The sequence below is a fragment of the Coccinella septempunctata genome, chromosome X, assembly GCF_907165205.1.
Source record: "Coccinella septempunctata chromosome X, icCocSept1.1, whole genome shotgun sequence".
In the NCBI taxonomy this organism is placed as follows: Eukaryota; Metazoa; Arthropoda; class Insecta; order Coleoptera; family Coccinellidae; genus Coccinella; species Coccinella septempunctata.
In genome coordinates, this window is record NC_058198.1 from 3,368,176 (window position 1) to 3,388,155 (window position 19,980).

The 19,980-nt window shown below is 40.3% G+C and overlaps 1 protein-coding gene across 1 annotated transcript; it reads right to left on the reverse strand.

Annotated features, from left to right (window-relative positions):
- Window positions 1-54: 54 nt before the first annotated feature.
- On the reverse strand, window positions 55-17,520 carry LOC123321675 (cubilin). Its single transcript, XM_044909402.1, has 64 exons — window positions 17,371-17,520; window positions 16,909-17,038; window positions 16,682-16,855; window positions 16,457-16,630; window positions 16,162-16,265; window positions 15,958-16,102; window positions 15,566-15,704; window positions 15,409-15,509; window positions 15,204-15,330; window positions 14,967-15,152; window positions 14,771-14,911; window positions 14,529-14,713; window positions 14,188-14,359; window positions 14,050-14,128; window positions 13,848-13,953; window positions 13,610-13,775; window positions 13,370-13,560; window positions 13,154-13,310; window positions 12,835-13,025; window positions 12,556-12,721; window positions 11,875-12,237; window positions 11,629-11,815; window positions 11,178-11,338; window positions 10,941-11,122; window positions 10,594-10,750; window positions 10,240-10,436; window positions 9,968-10,151; window positions 9,735-9,913; window positions 9,517-9,682; window positions 9,248-9,432; window positions 9,027-9,185; window positions 8,828-8,942; window positions 8,436-8,660; window positions 8,249-8,365; window positions 7,957-8,187; window positions 7,717-7,904; window positions 7,469-7,658; window positions 6,812-7,192; window positions 6,609-6,679; window positions 6,446-6,550; window positions 6,262-6,390; window positions 6,000-6,208; window positions 5,774-5,949; window positions 5,492-5,719; window positions 5,290-5,433; window positions 4,804-5,163; window positions 4,392-4,586; window positions 4,244-4,335; window positions 3,765-4,179; window positions 3,388-3,713; window positions 3,115-3,292; window positions 2,867-3,058; window positions 2,635-2,764; window positions 2,293-2,519; window positions 2,041-2,240; window positions 1,761-1,923; window positions 1,467-1,699; window positions 1,326-1,400; window positions 1,123-1,273; window positions 902-1,068; window positions 534-840; window positions 388-479; window positions 206-332; window positions 55-135 (listed from the first exon to the last, which is right to left on the reverse strand). Exons 1-64 carry the CDS (start codon window positions 17,439-17,441, stop codon window positions 116-118), a joined length of 11,184 nt encoding a protein of 3,727 aa, XP_044765337.1. The 5' UTR covers window positions 17,442-17,520; the 3' UTR covers window positions 55-115.
- Between the last annotated feature and the right edge of the window lie 2,460 nt (window positions 17,521-19,980).

Here is a 19,980-nt window from a genome sequence, read left to right on the forward strand (position 1 = left end):
ATTCGGGATTGAAGGAGGGAAAAATTCTGGTGAAATATAAATAAAAAAATTTGGATTTCCACAAATTATTTATTAAAAATTCTCAAGTTACATTCTTCTGCTCTCTCAAACGCCGTCAATCGATGGCTATTGGAACTGGAAAAAATAAATCCATCAACAAAGATAGATATGATATCAGAGACAACTCTGATTTTCATTTACGAACCATAACTCAATTGATGGTCTTGCTCCGTCGCTCTGAACGAAGCAGTCCACCCTACACCCCCATTGTGAACTGCTGCTTGATAAAGAACAGTCAATTTACCATCCGAAGTAAGCACAGCTGGATCGTCCTGAAATAATCAGTTCAGTATTCTCAGAAGAAAAAATTAAATACTTCTACGTTACCCCTTTACAGAATTCATGTTCATTTTGTACACCGTTATCGAATGTTGTAACTTTCAGGTAGTTCACGTCACAGCTGGCTTGGATGTCGAAAACTGAAATGAAAAAAATTGAATATTGAAGATGATTTTCGGGGATGGTGAACCCACCATCAATTCGGAGTTCCAGCGTGGTCCCTGGCGGTCCCCTTATGTACCAAACGCACTGTGTATTATTTCTGAAGTCGTTCGGATACATAGGACTGGTGAAAGTTCCAGAAATATCGTAAATCGTCCCTCCACACCCTCTGCCCTTGTCCGTCGAGGTGTACGTGAGGTCTACGTGCAAATCCAAGGCATTTTTTTCTGAACGAATTTTCAGCCATATTTGATTTGTGGTGCTGAAGATCGAGTTGGCCCTTTCGAAGCCACATAAGTTTCTTAACTCCTTCCCTTTGTTCAAATCTCCGTCTATCACCTGGGAAATCCGGAAAATGGTTTTCAACACGCAGTTGAATCGGAAAAGAAGGAAAACTCACCTTGACGTACTCATCCGAGCAGTTATCCGAATTGAACGAGAAAAATTCCGCGAAATATAGAGATATAGTTTTATTAGAAGCAACTGTTATACCGATAAGGCAGTCCTCTTTTTCGCTCAGCGAGAACACAATTTTTCCGTAATCATCAGTGTAGTTTCTGTTACAACCTGAAACGATTTCAATTTAGATTTTCATGGATGAGAATGAGAGGAATTGAATACCTGTTAGCTGATATTGTATCAGGAAACCTTTGCCGTGATTCATCCCAGACTTGCTCTGGAATATCAAGGATAAAGAGCCTGTTGGAGAATAATAATCGAACATGCGACTGTTTCTGCCGCAGAAAGTGTGCACGCCCATGAGTGCATATTCCTGGAAATAATTTCGTTTTTTTCTCGAAAACTCTGATTTCGATTATACTCACGTAAGTTATTGAACTTTTTCCTCTACCTGCGAAAACTGTACTAGGCCCTAAGCCTTTTCCGTAAGCCTCGTGTTGCTGAAATCAATAAATTAAGAGGATAATCATGCATATATTATTATTAACCTGCAAAATATTGCTCACATTTCCGTTCTCGATTTCCAAGAAGTCAAACTTGCACTCATCCTCCGGTCCAGAACCAACCGTTTCGTCTGCCAGATTGAACTCCTTAAACCTGAGCACCATCTTCTTGTAGCTCGCCTCGGATTGCAGAATCCACCTACACCTTATGTTCTCCGGATAAGTGTTCGGGTAATTGGGAGAGGTGATATTCTGTAACTCCTTCGTGACATTCAGCAAGGACTTGCCGCAAGGAGCTGAAAAACGACATGTCAAGTTGATGGCTGCATGCCAAGTTAATTTTTTCGCTTATCTCACAGATAATTGGTCTTGCTCTTATGCTGAAAGAGTTGCTTTGCGGGCTGTCCATGTAGAATCTCAGGAACCCGTAGCGAGTTGAGGTTTGGTATTTGGTCACGGGAGATGTTGAATTGCACAGCCTGCTGATTAGGGTGGATAATGAGCTGCCACCATCCCTGAACTGTAAAGATAATCGGTAATATCGAACTGAGATAAAACGAAGAACACTAAGGCATGACAACCAGCTCTAGAAGCCGCTCTGCTACCAAGTTGCTGAGAAAAATACTGAGATAATTACCTCTAGGAAGCTACAAGAGCAATTCCTCTTGCTACAGGTGGGCATATTCAGGTCGGTAATTTCAAATTCTATCGTGTAATCCACAGGAGCCATGAACTTCCAATAGCAATCGCCGATCTCATTATTCTCTTTCATACTGGGAGATCTGATCGTCATCGTTGATGTGAGGTTGAAGGTACCTCCACATCCTTCAGAGGGACCTGAAAAAGAATCATTGCACGATACTCTTGGACGAGCCTCAATGTTTCATACCTGCAGTGAAGAAAACGTCGATCAAGATGTTCATATCTTTGTAATTCGGATCTATGTTCGCGGATATGGTCAGGGTGTTGTTGGGGCTGTTTAATGTTGGTGGGTTTGTGGTGAGGTTCCCGCATAAAGTTGCCAGTTTATTCTCGCTGTTCCTCTCTAATCCGTCGTAGATAATCACGTTGTCATAGGAACAGGAGGCGGTGTAGGGTGTGATGAATTGGACGAACCTGAAAAAATCGATGAAAATTATAGGAATGTGCTAGTTTTTGACCTTGTGCACACCACTAAGTGCAGGAATATATCAGAAGAAGTGCATAAAATGGGAATAAGAGGAAAATTCACCTTAAAGCTATGATCTTTTTAGGCGGTGCTATAATCTTCCATTCGCAGTCGATATAGCCTAAGTAGGAGGAATCCAGTGAAATTTTAGGGGTTGAAATCTGCGTAGGGACCGTAATGTTACCACCACATCCTGAAATCATGAAAGACTCTCAATATACTGTCTAAAACCAAAAAAAACCCAATATCTCGATAATCTTCGATACTGAGCTATATGAGAAAACTCGTGTTTCACCTGTGGTAGTGAAGGAAAATTTGAAACCTCTCCTCACGAGCCAGGAGTCGGTAGTGAAGGTGATCTTAACCCCATCCTTGTAAGAATTTTCCGGTGGCATTACTTTATCACAGTATAGAGTCCGCACCGAACGATCGTAATATGTACTCAAACTTGTCACTGTAACATTGTCGGAAACACAACTTGGCATACCTGCAAAAATGTCAATATCAAGATCTGCAGGGTTCAAATCGGGAGATCCGGCTTACCGTACTCCAACTCGAAATCGTGGAACTTCAAATGGACATATTGTTTTGCGTTCGGAGGAACTATCTTATAGACGCACTGTATGCTGCTGGGATATTTATCGGGATAACCAGGACTGACGATCGTCTGGAGGGTGTTCTTAGCCACGAAAGTTCCACCACAGTTGAATTCCCACCTTGCCTGTTCACAACAATTTATTTCGCAGTGTATCAGATGCAAAAACCTCTTCAACTAAGACTAAGACCACCAGATTGAGCAATATCAGATGAGCTTACCTTGAACCCTTGAGCTCGGATCTTCGCGTTGCTCCTGAACATTATTTTCATCCTGTTTTCTGTCGAATTGACACTGGTTGGAGTTTCTCTGCCACACAGCGTCTTCAGCAGTTGCCAGTCATTCATTTTCCAGTCCCAAACCTTCAGGAAATCATCAACGCAATCATCGCTCTCCTCTAGATGAAATCTGCCAATGAAAGAAAGACCGATGTGGAATCCTTCTGGGGCTCGTATCTCCCAAACGCACTCGCTATTGTTGGGGTAGTTCTTCGGATATCCTGGGGATTGAATGATTCGATTCTTGTCGTGGAATACCCCTCCGCACCCTGAAGGGAAACAATTCAAAACCACCACAAGACACTCGAAGGCTCACTCACCATTTATAACTGGCTGGTAGGTGATATTGAATCCTTTTCCCTTACCATCAGCCGCGATATGATAATTGATAATCAAAGTGTTCCTCTCTGAAATCACTGAGTGGGTATTGGAAGGCCCAACAGTTGGTGCGTTTGCCTTGCAGAACTTGGCTATTCTGGGAGACTTGGGTGAGGCTCCATTGAAAATTTCTACGAAATTTTTCTCGCAGTCTTCGCCTAGGTCTAGCGAAACGAAGGTTACGTTTATCTGCTGATTCTTCGGCAGTTTCAATACCCAACTGCATTCAGCAGAAGACGATGGCTTATTCGGGAAATTTGGCGTGGTTATTTGTCCACTTTCGTCCGTTATCAGTCCTCCACAAGGGTAGGTATCATAATCCAATGTGTAGTTCAATAATTCCCTCCTTCCCCATACCTGAAAAGTTGAGCAAATCAGTTATCTCTGCACCAAGAAGCAGGTGGATGAGCAAAAAACTGACCTGAAGGCTAAGCGTTGGGTAGGAGGTTCTTAATACGACAGGTTTAGTTGTATTGGTGCAAAGAGCAAACTGCAAATTCCAAGGGTAATCAGCTGGAAGAAAAATTAAGATAGTAGTTTTGATGACGAGTAAGTCCTTGTGTACTCACGGTTATATATCATCATTGCAGAGTTTCCGTTTCTACAATTTAAACTTGCACTGCGTTTCGATTTGACATGCATAGTCGCCGAGACCTTCAACGTTGTATTCCATGAGGTTTGTTGCCTCTTCCAAGAACAGAAGAACGAAGTGGCATTTGGCACTGAGATACTGCCACTAGTTTCGTTGAAAGAACCCTGGCAGACTGAAATAAAGCGGTATTGAATGACGGGAAGCTGTAATATCCAAAAGGCATCCACCCTGTCGCTTCAAGAACCATCCAGAACAATTAGTCAGTAAGTGTTTGGAGTAAGCAGTCGGCAAGGCAGGGTCGGAGCCCATAATGCAACAAGGGAATTGTGTAAAGTTGCTAAATAAGTATTACTGAGTCTATATGTCGATTTCTTTCGCTGATCAGTTACCTGTTGGCTGGTTGGAATCGTAGTATGCCGCGAATCCGCGACCGTGTGCATTCACCGACCAATAGAACATCGTCAACATGTTGGAGCTTGTCTCAAATTGTCTCCTTCCATCCGTGGTGCTTCCGTTGTTGAAGCGGATGAAAGCTATGGACATCCTGGTGCTTCCGCTGTCCAGCATTGCGATACCCTGGTTTTGGAAGTCCAAGTTTTCGTCCAGATCCAGATCGGTGAAGGTAAGCTTTATCCTTCTTCCCTCTGGAACCCTTATGATCCACTTGCAATGAATTAGGCGGTATGCGTGTCTGGGATAGCCTGGCGTTTGGATTCTGCCAGTTGGGGTGTTCAAGTTGAAGCTGCAATCTGGAAAATCATAAGGAGCAGTTATACCATTGCTGTCGTTACTCGTCTAAGATATTTGGTTAACTTCCGAGGGTCACCAACAATAACCAACACAATGAAAATCCGAATCCCAAAAATGTTACTCACTCTGCTTCGTTGCGTTGTAGGCCAGTACAAATTTCTTCGTAGAGAACGAAGATGCAACATGTTTGTAATGTATGACAGCCTCGTTAGAGTTGATGGCTATATCTTGGGTGTCCAAACGGGTGCAAATTTTCTTGACAAAGACCTCTGAAATAGATTTCAATGGTTATATCACTCTAGAACACTTCAAACTCTCTTATATTACCTTTATGTTGTACTGGATCCACTGAATAAATCTGTATGCCTTTAAGGCTTCCACTGCAACCGATACTCATCAGTGGCATATCTAAAGCATCTACCTTTAGAACGAGATTGTAATCTTGTGGTGCAACAATTCGCCATGTGCAATTATTCTTGCTTTGGTGCATCCTGCTGTCATCGGCTGACCAAGAGATTTTTCCATGGATACCTCTATAAGTGCCCCCACATGTAGCTGAAAAAAATGTCTAAAACTAGGATCTTCAGCTTCAGTCGTCATCCTTCTTACCTATAGTTGCGGTGGCTTTAAAGCCATTCCTAGGATCATCGACGTCAGTGAAATACTTCACGAACATCATGTTATCAGTCGAGAACTGAGTACTAGGCAGGGTTTTGCAGAATTTTCCGATGGGTTGAGAGTATTCTGTTGCTCCATTTCTAACTTCAACAGCTTCTGAAGTACACCTGAAGAGATTCTTGAGTAAGGACAAAAAATGATGTTATTAAACACTCACCCTTCGGATTGAGTCAAATCGAATCTTCCGTGGAAATCGAGCTGTATGGAGGTACCTGGCGGCGATCTTATGATCCAGATACAATCGGTGTGTGGCGGTGGGATGTTGGGGTAGTTGGGGGATGAAATCGTCGTTGAATTCCCGAAAACGGTGAGTTCAGTGTTACCGCCACATTCGTAGGATACCGATTTGAAACGCAAAATGAAACCCTGTATAGGAAAAGCGTCAATATTGGGATGGATGAAAAAGTAGCTGAACTCACCTTGACGTTGGGAGATCCAGAATATTTCACTCCTAGTCGATTGCTAGTCGTCTTCAGTGTTGGTCCGTTTGTTCCACAATACTTTCCAGCTCCTAAGGGTGGTGAGTCGGATTGCAACCCATTCCTTAGCTGGACAAACAAATAATATATAGAAAACGAAATGAGTGAAATAATGAGTACCAACCATCACGTAATTCTTGCATCCTTCTTCTTGGCCTGGTGCTATGTCCATGTGGAGAAAATCGACCTCTATAGTTTTTCCAGTTGGTACTGTGATGTTCCATTGGCACTATCGCATAAAGCATCATATAGAAAGGGAAAAAACAAAATTATACAAGAATACTCACTCTTCGACCTCTAGGGTGCTGCTCGTCAAATATTATGCTTCCTTCAGCTTTAAATATTTCACCTCCACACTCTGAAACATTCGATCAAGGGGGAAAATTTATTCGCTTTCAATATTGACAGATATTGCCGCAGCAGTCGTAAAATGAAGGAAAAATTTTATGTATTTTCCTTTGAGTAAAATTTGGTTCGAGAAATGAATTACCTTCTTTGATTTCAGCTTTGAAACCTGTACCGTTTCCACTGTAATCTGTGACGAAACTAATCTTCATCATATTCGTGGTTGAATATACAGAGTTAGTTTCGTTCACGGTACAGATTTTCTTGATTGATTTCCATTCGTCAGTTTTCTCGTTCCCTGAAAATATCTCAACAGAATCCATGTAACTGCAGGAATAGTAGACACCGTACGAAGATTTCAGATCAAACCACAAGAAAGTGATGGCCAAGTGGTTCGATGAAGACGTCATGAATGTCCAGTCACATTTCAGCTGATCTGCATATCCATCAGGATATCCTGGGGACTTCAACGTGTAATTCCTCAGGGACGTCATGTCAATGACGTCGCTAGAACCGCACCCTTCAACTGTAAAGAAAAAACAAGCTAACATTTTATACCAAGTTCATTATTTCTGTTGTCTTCATAAAATTCTGAATGGAAAAAAAGTTTTTAGGGAAAGAACCAATCTATAATGACGTCCACGTGATCGCAGTTTGCTTATTCGATTGGTTTCTCTCTTAGGCCTTAGGTCTTAGGAGCTAGAGACTTGAAGTCTAGGGTATTCTGAATAGGCCCCTGAGTTTTTCCAATTTCTTTTCTATATTGAAATCCAATTATCATATTGCGATTTTTTCGTTTTACCTGTGGTATTTTTCGCTTGGGGCGAATTGTAGCTCTCGATTTCCTCCCATTCGATCAGGAATTTGGATTGTCCAGCTGTGAAGGAGACCGTGATGTAAGCTTCGTTGGAGGAAGTCTTCACGGGTTCTGGGATTTCAAAATCGCAGATTTCCTTCAGCACTACAGCCGAACTGTCCATACCATCGTATATCTGAAAAATTTCGGTGAAAAAGGTGGTGAAATTAAGGGCTGAGTCATGAAAATTTTACCTTCATTCCAGTGGCAGCGCATTCTGTTTCGTAATGGGAACCAAGAGACATTTCCTTGAATTTGATGACAATTTTCTTGCCGAATGTTACCGAAATTCGCCAAGTGTAATCCTCGTAGATGGTGAAATATTCAGGGTAAAGTGGGTTAGCGATTTGTCCGGATGGGGCGTTCAGAACGTTATTGAAAGCTGAAATTATTCTATATAATCCTCTTGCAGCTGGGTGCAAAATATCTCTTACCTGTGGAGTAGCTTGCTTTAAATCCGGTTTTAGTTCCTTCTCTATTCTCTGAAGTCTTCAAGTATAACCATACACCACCCTCCAAAGTCATATCTGCAGGTTTCTCATCCCCACAATATGTTCCCATAAGTTTCCCACTGGAGTTGTAACGACGCAACTCCAAATAATCAGTTTTACATTTTTCCGATTGCGGTAATTTGAAATCTTGGAAAGTGATACTGATGAAATTCCCTAAAGAAGAGATAGAGTTAGGGAACCCAACATTTGCATTTCTTCATGGACATCTAAATACCTGGAGCTGTTTGTAAGGTCCATTCACATTCGTATTCTGACGACGAATTAGGAATTCCATCAATGAAACCTGGAGAAATGATCATGCCTCCAAGGGTGTTGAAAGTACCGCCACAAGCTGTGGGAAAAATTAGAGTAAAAATATAACATTTCCTCAGATATTCTTTCAAGTTCATTCGAAATCTTACTCGAATCAAATACTTCGTAGTTCGCATTTAAGTATACGTATACTTCGGAAACAATATGGAGTGCGTTTCCCCTACTGAGCAACATTCCAGGGACTGATCTGCCACAGTAGGAACCAAGTAACGTCCCATTGTCGCTTTCACCATCGTAAACGCTCACAGAAGAGCTGCCTGTACAGTCCATGAACCTCAGGTTCATGTGGGTTATGGTAAGGGCGATGTGTTGATCTGGAAAAGAATATTTCTAATTATTCAGGTTCAGGTTGAAGAATATGTACTGGAGTCGTGTGAAATCTTAAGACGCCTGCGCTGGCAGATAAAATGGCAAGTGGCACAGGCGCACTTTACACCATCTCATATGTATCGTCAGATTTTGACGGAGATAAAGAACTCACTTGGCTCGGGGGCCACAATTGTCCAAGAACAATTTGTTATACGGTTGTTGTCGACGAATTCTGGATGCATCTGTATTTCTCCACTAACCGACGCTACAATACGTGCTCCACAAGCCTGAAATATAAAGAGATCACCTCAAAGTTTCAAAAAGAAAAGACAAATTGGTAGGAAAAATGTTTCAGTCATAACTGAACTTACCTTATGGAAGTGTGCGAGAAATCCTTTCGAAGTAACAAATGTACCGCCGAAAAATTCTACGAACATCGTATTGTGGGTGGATGTTATAGTTTTATTTGGTTTTTTCGTACCGCAAACTGTGGCCAAAATTGGATAGGCTGCACTTGGTCCATCGTGGACCTAAAATCGGTTATATCATGAGTAAACTAAGGATAAGAGAGAATAAGTTCAGATTCAACAACCTTGATGTAATTTCTGTTACAGAACGTGTCCGTTTTCATCAAGTCGACTTCTTCGAATTCCAAATCGATGAGGTGATTTTCATCTACTTCAAGTAGCCACTCGCAGGAGTCGTTTCTGTTGTAGTTTTTCGGATAATTGGGTGAAAATATGGAGCCCTTTGCCAATGTTAATTTTCCACCGCATTCTGAAATTGATTCAAGTCAAGGAAAATCTTTTTAGCAAGAGGCATCTGGTTATTTCACAGATAGAAATATCCATCGATATTTACTTGATTTAACTGAGCTGAAATTGGCGGAAAATCCTTTTCCCTGATAGGAGGAGTCTGTTGAGAAATAAATGCCCATCTTGTTACCATTGCTTCTCACTTCAATAGGAGTGTCTTGATGACAAAAATGCGCTATTTGTGGGTACGTGTTGTCTGGCCCATTGTAAACCTGCAAAACGAATTTTCCTCATCGGTTTTCCCGAATTCTCGTGTAAATTCACCTGTATAGAATCGTAATGACACCCATTCGTCCTCTCTAAGTCGATCTCATTGAACGTCAATACTATGGAATTTCCAAATTCCGTTTCTATCTCCCACCTGCAAGCTGCTGATTCTGGATATCCCTTTGGATAATTTGGCGAGTGAATTGTACCCGAATTGTAAAGTTTTCCACCGCAGCCTTAAAAAGAATCGATGAAGATACAGTAGAATTTTATGGACAACATTAACTCACCTTCCAGGGCCCATTCTAGCCTAAATCCAGAACCTACCATGGTAGATTTCGTCCTGTAACTGATTTGAACTTTGTCGTGGTCCAGTGTCAGCAACTTAGGGGTATCAATGTGTCCACAATATTTTCCATAAGTGTTATAAACTACGGTGTCAGTTCCCGTGTAATCATCAGCGGCATACTTGATCTTGGGGGTACGAAAAGGAAATGAAAAGTATTAGTAGGAAAAAATTCTCAAATTGAGGTTCGCAGTTTGAAAAAAATTATGCCTATACCTCTAAGCCATTAGAAGCGCATGTCTTATTTCCATGGTCGTTCCACGCTCTAACATCAAATGATGTAAATGTGATATTAATCTTATTCTTAGCTTCAACATTGATGTTCCAAACACATTCTTCCGGCAGCTGATAGCGATTTGGGAAGTTGGGACTTTCGATTACCCCAAAGAAGCCTGTTATATTGTTCTGGCAAACTGAAATAGAGGATTATAAGTTGAAGAGGAAAATGGAAAACTTCTCCATGGCTAAATAGGGGTGAAATAGTCTCCATGAAGACCCATGATTGTGGACTGAATGTGATTTGAACTGATTGAACTTATTTGGTCTAACACAATGCTCTTTTGGATTTACCTGTTGTATACTGAAGTTGAAAACCTCTGCCTTGATAGCTTACGTCGGATCTGAAACGCACAAAAGCGTGATTCTGGGTGGTACGAATGAAGGTTGGATGCGTCAAGCTGCAGAATCTTCCCAAGGATTTAGAAGCAGCACTAGAGCCGTCAAATACCTAAAATGAAAAGCACAATTCGCATTGAAAGATACAGCAATTATTTCAGCCATTAAAAGTGTCACGTTTTGAAATCATGATATGAACTTTAGGGTAGACAAATTGGCAGGTGCAAACAATAATTCTTTGGAAGCATTATTTCCATTAATCGATTAAACTTTTGGAGAAATGGCATATGCTTGGTAGATACCTCTACGTAATCCAGCAGACAGAAACTGTGAGGCTCCAAATCTATATCAGTGAAAATGATCTGCACAAGCGATCCTGCACTGACTGATATTTTCCAGTAACAATCCGTGAATTTGTTGTAAGGTTCTGGGTACATTGGAGACACGATTGAACCTGAAACCGCCGATAGTATACCGCCACAACCTGAAACGAAAAAACGTCATCCTCTGGGGTAAAATCCCTTGGAGATGTCACGAACCAGTTGCAGCTGATTCCCAAACGAGTTCAAACCATCCTCCTAACCCATGGTTATCAGTTTTGAAGTGAATATACATCTGATTCGCGTGGGAGGATACCAATTTTGGCGATTTGCTACCGCAGTAACGACCTATGAGGGGAGATGATGCGGATTTTCCATTTCTGTGGAAAAAAAGACTAAGATAAAGAGATGGAAGACAGCATTGGTGAAGCAAAACTTGAAATAAACAGGAAATCGATTGTTCTGTTCGTGAAAAATAGTCAAACTTTTCTTTTGATCTGATACCATAGATAAAATTTCGTTATGTTTCTGTAATTTCGGCAGAAAACGAAGTATATTTCCATATACAACGATACTGTCATGTTGAATACCTCCTCCCTGTAAAACACGTGGGAATCGGAAAAATGGAAATACACGTGAAAATTCGTTGCATCTCCATCGATATAAATACCTTATTTCCAGATAATCGTATCTGCATTGGTCGTTATTATCCATGTGGAAATCGGTGACGTTGAGAAGGATCTGGTGATTTTGTGGGACGGTAATGGTCCAGACACAATCAGCGTTCGGTGAAATTTCAGCTGGATAATTTGGAGATCTTATGACGCCACCAGCCGAATGGAAGTCTCCACCACATACTGTAAGCGAAAAATCGATCTAATGATATTTATCACTTGGTGAAGTTAAAGGCACTCACGTTTGGCCTCTTTGACGAAATTGTAGGAGAGTGTGAAACCGCTGCTGGTAATAACTGACCTTTCCAGAACTAGAGATAAGGTAACAACGTTCGAGGTACTGATGAACGAAGGTGGCAGCTTATTTCCGCAGAATTTTCCCACCAATCCGCCTCTACCAGTGATGGTATTATTGTCGAAGACCTGGATGTATTCACGATCGCAGAAGTACCTCTGCTTCAGTTGGAAAGTAGCCCAGATCACGCGGATCAGATTGCCCGGTGGTGCTTTTATGACCCAGTTGCAGTTCAGTTTCGAACCATAATTGCCAGCGTCGAATTGGGGTGAGATTACCCCGGCATTTTCCTTCAGCACTCCTCCACACCCTGCAAACAAGAACCGCGGGGCTAATGGGGCAAATTCATAATGAAATTGGGTGTCAACTACGCGGCACATTTGTTCATCACTGAGTACTACCAAATACTTCTTTTTTTCAATTGTCCCAGTCACCTAACAGTTGTGTCGAAGTCACTTACAGTTGCATTCAAGTCACTTTCAGTTGCATTCGAGTCCAAATAAAAAGAGAGGGATTAGTTGCGTTTCGAACAGAGTTCGAGTTCAACAGTAAAAGATCTTGAAGGATTAAGTGTTCAATTGCAGTGTAATCTATTCTGGTGTCATCATGTATGAAATCTTCTTCTCACCTATGTCTGTTACACTATAATTTGCCCTGAAGCCTTCACCGCTGACGCTCTCATCTGTGTTAAACTTTATCCAGAGGTAATTGAAACTTGAAATGATCTCTGGTGGTGGTGTTTCGTTGCAGTATCTTCCGATCAATGTTGAATTTTCTGTGTCTCCATCCCTGATCTGTTCAGAAATTTAAAACTCAAGTCATTACATACGTTGAAGAGTAAGTAGAAGCCTGATCAAAATGAAAATTGAAGAGCAACTTCTTCGTCGAAAAGTCACTATCAACTTACCTCTACATAATCGTAGCATGGCTCATCTGTACCTGAAGGATGCTCCAGACGAAAATCTAGGAACTTGAGGCTGATTATGTATCCTGGGGGCTGAATAATTTCGTACAAACAGGAAACACCTGGAGCATAGCGATTTGGGTATCCGTCTGATGAGATGATTCCTGTTTTTTCGGTGAATTTCCCACCGCATACTGAAAATTGACAGATCGTTTATTCTCCCCATATACCATAACCAGTAAAACGTTGAATCCGAAATGTCCAGCCATATTTCTAGGGATATTTTTGATATTCTATCATCCCTAGGGCCTGATTTACCCACCTGTCTCATATCTCAGGACAAATCCTTTGAAGCCTGTAGCCCAATCCGATTTGAACCGAATGGTCAACTCGTTGCCGTTTGATAAATAAGGTCCTGGTAAACTCGAACCGCAGTATCTACCGATCAAAGGCGAGCTTGTGTCGGGACCCTCGAAGATCTTGAAAAAAAATTTAATTTTAAAGGTCAGCCTTCCAGTGGTACTGTCAGGCAGCTCACTTCGAGATAGTCGAATTTACAGCTGCTGTCATGTTCAAGTTCGAAGGACACAAACTCTAGCTTAACCCTGAGCTGCGGTGCCAACTTGATCCTGTATTCGCAGTCCAGATCCGACAGGTATCTGCCGCGATAAGAGGGTGACTGTATTTCTCCACGGCTCGTGGTGTAAGTACCACCGCATCCGGGTATACCTGGAAGAAAACGCTCAGAATTCTGCTCTCATGGGCCATATCCAGTTACCTTCAACTACAGAATAACTCATCTGGAAACCAGGATGCTGCACGGTGTCGTCAGAATGAAAATGGATTACCGCTACTGAGCCTGGCATGTACAAGTTCGATGGAAGCACAGAACTGTTGCAATATTTCGAATAAGGTGGATTATCTTGAGTCGAGGATGAAAAGATCTGAAACAATTAAAGAAAGTTACAACCATAAGAAAAATTCTTTGAAAATGCTCAAATTTGTATTGCTCCTACCTCCAAATAATCCCCACTGCAGTTCACAGAGCTTCCTACATCGAAACTGAAGAACTGGAAGAGCAATCTTCTTCCAGCAGGTGCGTTTATCATCCAGAAACAATCCCTGAAACGAACAATAATTATACCACACATTAACGATACCAACATACGGCACAGAGTGTTATCAAAAATGATACTTTTCCACAAAAATTCTACCAACCTATTATTAGGGTAATTTCCAGGTGATCCAGGGGATTGTATAGAACCATGACTAGTGGCACTGATGTTGAAATCGCACGCTGAAAGAGTGAAATAGACCGTTATACTCCTGCATCAACCCTCATCTTAAAAAACTTACTTGGAGTGGTAGAATTCCAACTCAATTCGAAACCTGTATCTGAAGAGGTGCCATCAGTTCTGAACCAAATGTATACCGAGTTGTGAGTCGTTAGGAAGGATCCGTTTTTGGGCAGATTGTTACCGCAGTATCTTCCCAAAGTGTGGGTGGCTGTGTTTCTACCATCGTGCATCTAGAAAATACGAATAATATCGTCTAAAATATCTTATCAGCATTATGCTACTACTGGTATGAAGGGTATCCCAACTTTAACTGCACTCCCAAAACAAGATCCATAAGGATTCGGAGAAATCAATTTCCGACTGGTTATGAAATGTTCAAGTGGAGACTATTAAACCCACCTGCAACCAATCCTTGTTACATTCCTTCGTGTATTTCATGTGGAACTCTTTGAAAACGAGTTTCAAAATTTGGTTTTTCGATGTCTCAATAATCCATGCACAGCTGCGTACCTCTGGTCTCAATGAAAAATTGATTGGTGGGTACCTCAAGGTGCCACTTTCTTGGCTGATGACACCTCCACATGCTGAAATTTGTTGAAGGTTCATCGAGGAAAGCTTTCTTCGTCAATTGACAAACTTACCGCTCCTTTCAGTTGCGCAAGTGGGTCCAGTCCAAGAATTTGTACATGAGCATCTAAAGTAGAACCCTCGAGGTGAACAGGTACCTCCATTTTTGCAGGGATTGCCAGCGCATGGAGACATACTAAGTTCGCAATTTTTACCTTGAATATTAACCAGTTTTGTTGTGGCTTTGGTTGTTGAATGCGCTCTACTTACCAAAATTGGGTGGTTCACATCTGCAGGTATAAGTTGAATTGTTACCAACTATGCACGTTCCGTTTCTGCATGGGTTTGGATTGCAGGGAGACCAGGGGGTCCTCGAGACAATACAACCATTTGGTCCCAAACCATTTCCAAGGTAACCAGGGGGGCAGATGCACTCTACTAGTGACATTGGATTATCTAAAAGAAGAATTTGATAGATCTTTGTGAGAATAGGGGATTAAGAAGTACTTTGGTTTTCCCTGCAAGAAGCCAGAGGGTGACATCCGCCATTGTTCACGTTGCAAATTCCTTTGTAGGTACAAGTTCTACCATCGCCAAGATATCCAGGTGGGCAAGGTCCACATTTATAGGAGCCCTATAAAAAATGTCCCATATTATAGGTTCTATAAATGTTGATTTAATTGGTAAAATGAAGAAAACAGAATCTACTCACCAGGGTGTTGATACATTCAACTGACGGATTTCTGCTACATCCATTCTGCATGTTTTGACATTCGTTTATGTCAGTGCAATAGTATCCATTTCCAGTGAAACCTTAGAACAAACCCAGTTGAGAGATATGAATATTCCGATAAATTAGATGTTCTCACCTTCTGGGCAGTTGCCGCAACGAAAAGAACCAGGGGTGTTGATGCAATTAACCAAAGGGTTGACGGAACAGACAGCGCGCCCGGATTTGCATTCGTCAACATCAACACATTGTTCAGAAGGTCCGCTGTTCGTATAGCCCTGAGAAAAAAGGATATTTGTTTTTTCGAAGAAAGAATTTAACGTCGTTCAATAAAGTAAGGTAGGCTTATAGCAATATCCACCTTTCCCTTTTGGTATTTCAATAAATACAGCACAAAGACTGATGTATTTTCTGTAATAATGGAGTATTGTTCGTCAAATTTGTAACTTGGTTTGGTCTGTTGTGTACCAGAGAAGGAGTTGGGTATAATTTTATGTAAAATCCTTTTTTCCCCTTTCGAACTGAACCTACCTGGTCACATATGCATTTATATCCAAGATCGGTATTTTGGGGCACGCAAGTTCCGTGGCCGCAAAGACTCGATGAACTTGCTGAATCGCAATCTTTAGATCTTCTGGTGCAATGGATGCCATACCATCCATTTGTACACAAACATCTGGAAATTGTGTTTGGTGGAATTCATTTTTAATTTTCAAGAAGCAACTATGAACTCACTGGTAGGATCCTGGTTTGTTGATACAAGTCGCCCCATTTTGGCATCCTAAATCAGTCCCAACGAATCTTGCACATTCGTTTACGTCCACATCACAACGTTGACCCTTAAAATAAACTTTTCTATGAATTCTTCCTTCACGAAAATATTCAATAAAAAAATCCACCACACACAGCAAGATCGTGATCTCTCCTCCTCGATCTGATTCAACGAAATAGGAGACTTTCCGTAGAGAAAGCAGCGGAAAAAATTCTAAAATTGATAGAAAAGATCTGAAGAACAAATCGAAACTCATACCTCCCATTCGTCAGGACAGTGGCAAATGAAATTGTTGAACAGGTCTTGGCATGTTCCACCATTCGAACAGGGATTACTTTTGCAATCGTCCTGACTCAGCAAACTGGTAAGAGTTGCCAAGTCCGCCATTGCAGTTTGCAGCTGTTTCGTGAGTCTAGTGAGCTTTGTGTTTGACTGGAAAAAATCGAGTTATCGAAGAATTTCAAAGGAAGTTTCAAACTTTACCACAGGACTAGAAGTAACGTTAGTCAAACCCGAAACTTCTGCCTCCAGACGTAAAATTTTCTTCACAAGTCCAGTAGATTTATCTGTCAGGGTTTTTTCGAACTGGTCTATTTTGTTGAAAGAATCCTCGAAATTCGTTGTGTACTTGTCCAGAATATTGGAGGATTTGAGAACCTATGAAAATATGGAGTTTGAGCGTACAGATAACATCCCATGTTCCAACGAACCATTTTTACTGCTTCAGATAGGTCTACCCCATTTAGAAGAACTGTTCCTTTCCCTGAAGTATCCAATAGAATATTTTTTCCCTTGAGTGGTCGAATACGAAGGGTTCCACCTTCTAAACTTATTTGCGGTCTGAAAGCAATGCGTATGGTTAATAAATAAAAAAAATAAAGATCATCCATAGGAATTTTCTTCCCTATAATCAACAGGATATGTGAATCTTTATTGGACAATTTTTTTCTTAATTTCAAAGAATAGTCAGAAAACTGAAACAAACCTGAATAATATTTAGAGATCAATTCAATATTGTTTTTCATCGTTCTATTCTTTTTTGTAGTTTTCAATAGCCAGGGGCAAAAGCTGAACCAAAAATGCTAACAAAAAAACTAAAGTAAGGTACTCAAAAAATCAACGATCGCAAAAACTGATTTTCATTGAATACCGAATGAAAAATTCATACTTACCGTCTAATAGATGTACCATAGTCAGCGCACAAAAAGTACACTAACAAATGGAAAAATAGGAAATTTTCCATTTTCACCTCAATTACACATTTTCTCGAACTGTGAACCGATTGAAGCTACTGTGGAGCATTAAACTGTTTGAGCTGATCTAAAAATACTTTACTACAAAAGAGGCGTTAGACTCTTGAGTATCGTTTTTCATCATAAATGGTTTTGGGGGGCGTACATTCACTAAAACTCAGTGAATTCGGCGAAATCGCTTATAATTATGATATATAAATGTTTTCTGGATAAACCGAGTTCCCTGAGTTCGAATTCATGTTTAGTTTTACAGAAAATAATTTTTTTGCTGCTGTGGTCTACTAATTTTTTTTGCAAATTATTATATGTTACGCTTTCACTTTCCAATAAGACATATCCTGCATAAATTAAAAAGTCAATCTGTTGGGAAAAAGTGTTGATTGAATTATTAATTAATTGTTCGTCTTAATATTTAACGAAAAAAATATTTTCTTTGTGAAATTCCGAATATAGTTTCATTATGCTCTGCTCTATCAGAAACTGCAATCGATTCTTCCACAAATTATTTTTCCTTTTACGTCTCAACATTATTATATATTACATTTTCAGTCCCCTTCATGATGTATAGCCTTGCGTTTATTTCGGCTGCTATGGACAACCAAAGTTCCCGACTTTCAAAAGGGCATAAATGGAATAATAAGTCACTTGCAGAGGAACCGATTGCAGTTTTGGATAGAGTAGGATCTAGAGAATCTATATTCTGAATTTCAAAACGATATGAAGAAAAAAGTATTTTCACTTGCGTTTTTTTCGATCGATATCGAAAATCCAAGTTTTAGATATTGAAGTGCTGTACATGTTTTCTGAATAATTCGAGGTCTCTGATTCCAAATCCGAACTCAGTTTTGACGAAAAAAATTTATTTCGGCTACTATGGCCAACCAAAGTTCCCGACTTTCAAAAGGGCATAAATGGAAAAATAATTCACTTGAAGAGGAAGCGAATGCAGTTTCGGATAGAGCAGGATCTAGTAAATCTATATTCTGAATTTCAAAACGATACGAAGAAAAAAGCATTTTCGGCCAAAATTTTTCATGATGTATAGCCTTGCGTTTTTTTCGATCGACATCGAAAATCCAAGTTTTAGATATTGAAGTGCAGTACATGTTTTCTGGATAATTCGAGGTCTCCGAGTCCAAACCTGAACTCAGTTTCGTCATATTAACAAATACTTTTGCCGTTTAAACACTTTGAAATTTCTCCATACTCGTATGAAATTTTCACGAATTCATTTGCTCCGCCATCTAGTACCATTTCAACGAACATCCACTAATCAATTACAGTTTTCTTCGTCCTTCATGGTAGAAACCTATCTCTCTTACAGAGCAGTTTTCTACTATGATTGAAATAGAAAACTGTATTGAGTTGGGCCATGTTCGTTAGATTTCGACTAGGTGGCGCTACCATAGAATTTTCGGTTGGTTGAATATGATGTGTTGCCTATGCCGATATTTTCAAGGCGCTTTTTACCTCTTTCGATTTTTATCTAAAATGGGAAAACCTGTTTTCATATTGGATTTTAATACGTTTTTTCTGGAAAATACGATGTCTCTGATTCCAAATCTGAACTCAGTTTTGACGAAAAAAATTTATTTTGGCTGCTATGGCAAACCAAAATTCCCAACATTCAAAAGGGCATAAATGGAAAAATAATTCACTTGCAGAGAAACCGATTGCAGTTTCGGATAGAGAAGGATCTAATGAAAATATATTCTGAATTTCAAAGCGATACGAAGAAAAAAGCATTTTCGGCCAAAATTTTTCATGATGTATAGTCTTGTGTTTTTTTCGATCGACATCGAAAATCCAAATTTCAGATATTAACGTGCCGTGCATGTTTTCTGGATAATTCGAGGTCTCTGATTCCAAATCCGAACTCAGTTCTGACGAAAAAAAAATATTTCGGCTGCTATGGCCAACCAAAGTTCCCGACGTTCAAAAGGGCATGAATGGAAAAATAATTCACTTGCAGAGAAACCGATTGCAGTTTCGGATAGAGCAGTATCTAGTGAATATATATTCTGAATTTCAAAACGATACGAAGAAAAAAGCATTTTCGGCCAAAATTTTTCATGATGTATAGTCTTGCGTTTTTTTCGATCGACATCGAAAATCCAAGTTTTAGATATTGAAGTGCAGTACATGTTTTCTGGATAATTCGAGGTCTCCGAGTCCAAATCTGAACTCAGTTTTGACGAAAAAAAATTATTTCGGCTGCTATGGCCAACCAAAGTTCCCGACTTTCAAAAGGGCATAAATGGAAAAATAATTCACTTGCAGAGGAACCGATTGCAGTTTCGGATAGAGCAGGATCTAGTGAATATATATTCTGAATTTCAAAACGATACGAAGAAAAAAGCATTTTCGGCCAAAATTTTTCATGATGTATAGTCTTGTGTTTTTTTCGATCGACATCGAAAATCCAAATTTCAGATATTAACGTGCCGTGCATGTTTTCTGGATAATTCGAGGTCTCTGATTCCAAATCCGAACTCAGTTCTGACGAAAAAAAATTATTTCGGCTGCTAT

Bases quoted from the DNA above. Each gene is read 5' to 3' on its own strand.
- LOC123321675 (XM_044909402.1), bottom strand. From the start codon at position 17,441: ATGGAAAATTTCCTATTTTTCCATTTGTTAGTGTACTTTTTGTGCGCT. The intron at 17,039-17,370 runs GTAAGTATGAAT...CATTGCTTTCAG, and splicing joins TATGGTACATCTATTAGACG to ACCGCAAATAAGTTTAGAAG. The intron at 11,339-11,628 runs GTATTTATATCG...TTTTTTCCACAG, and splicing joins TACGATTATCTGGAAATAAG to AAATGGAAAATCCGCATCAT.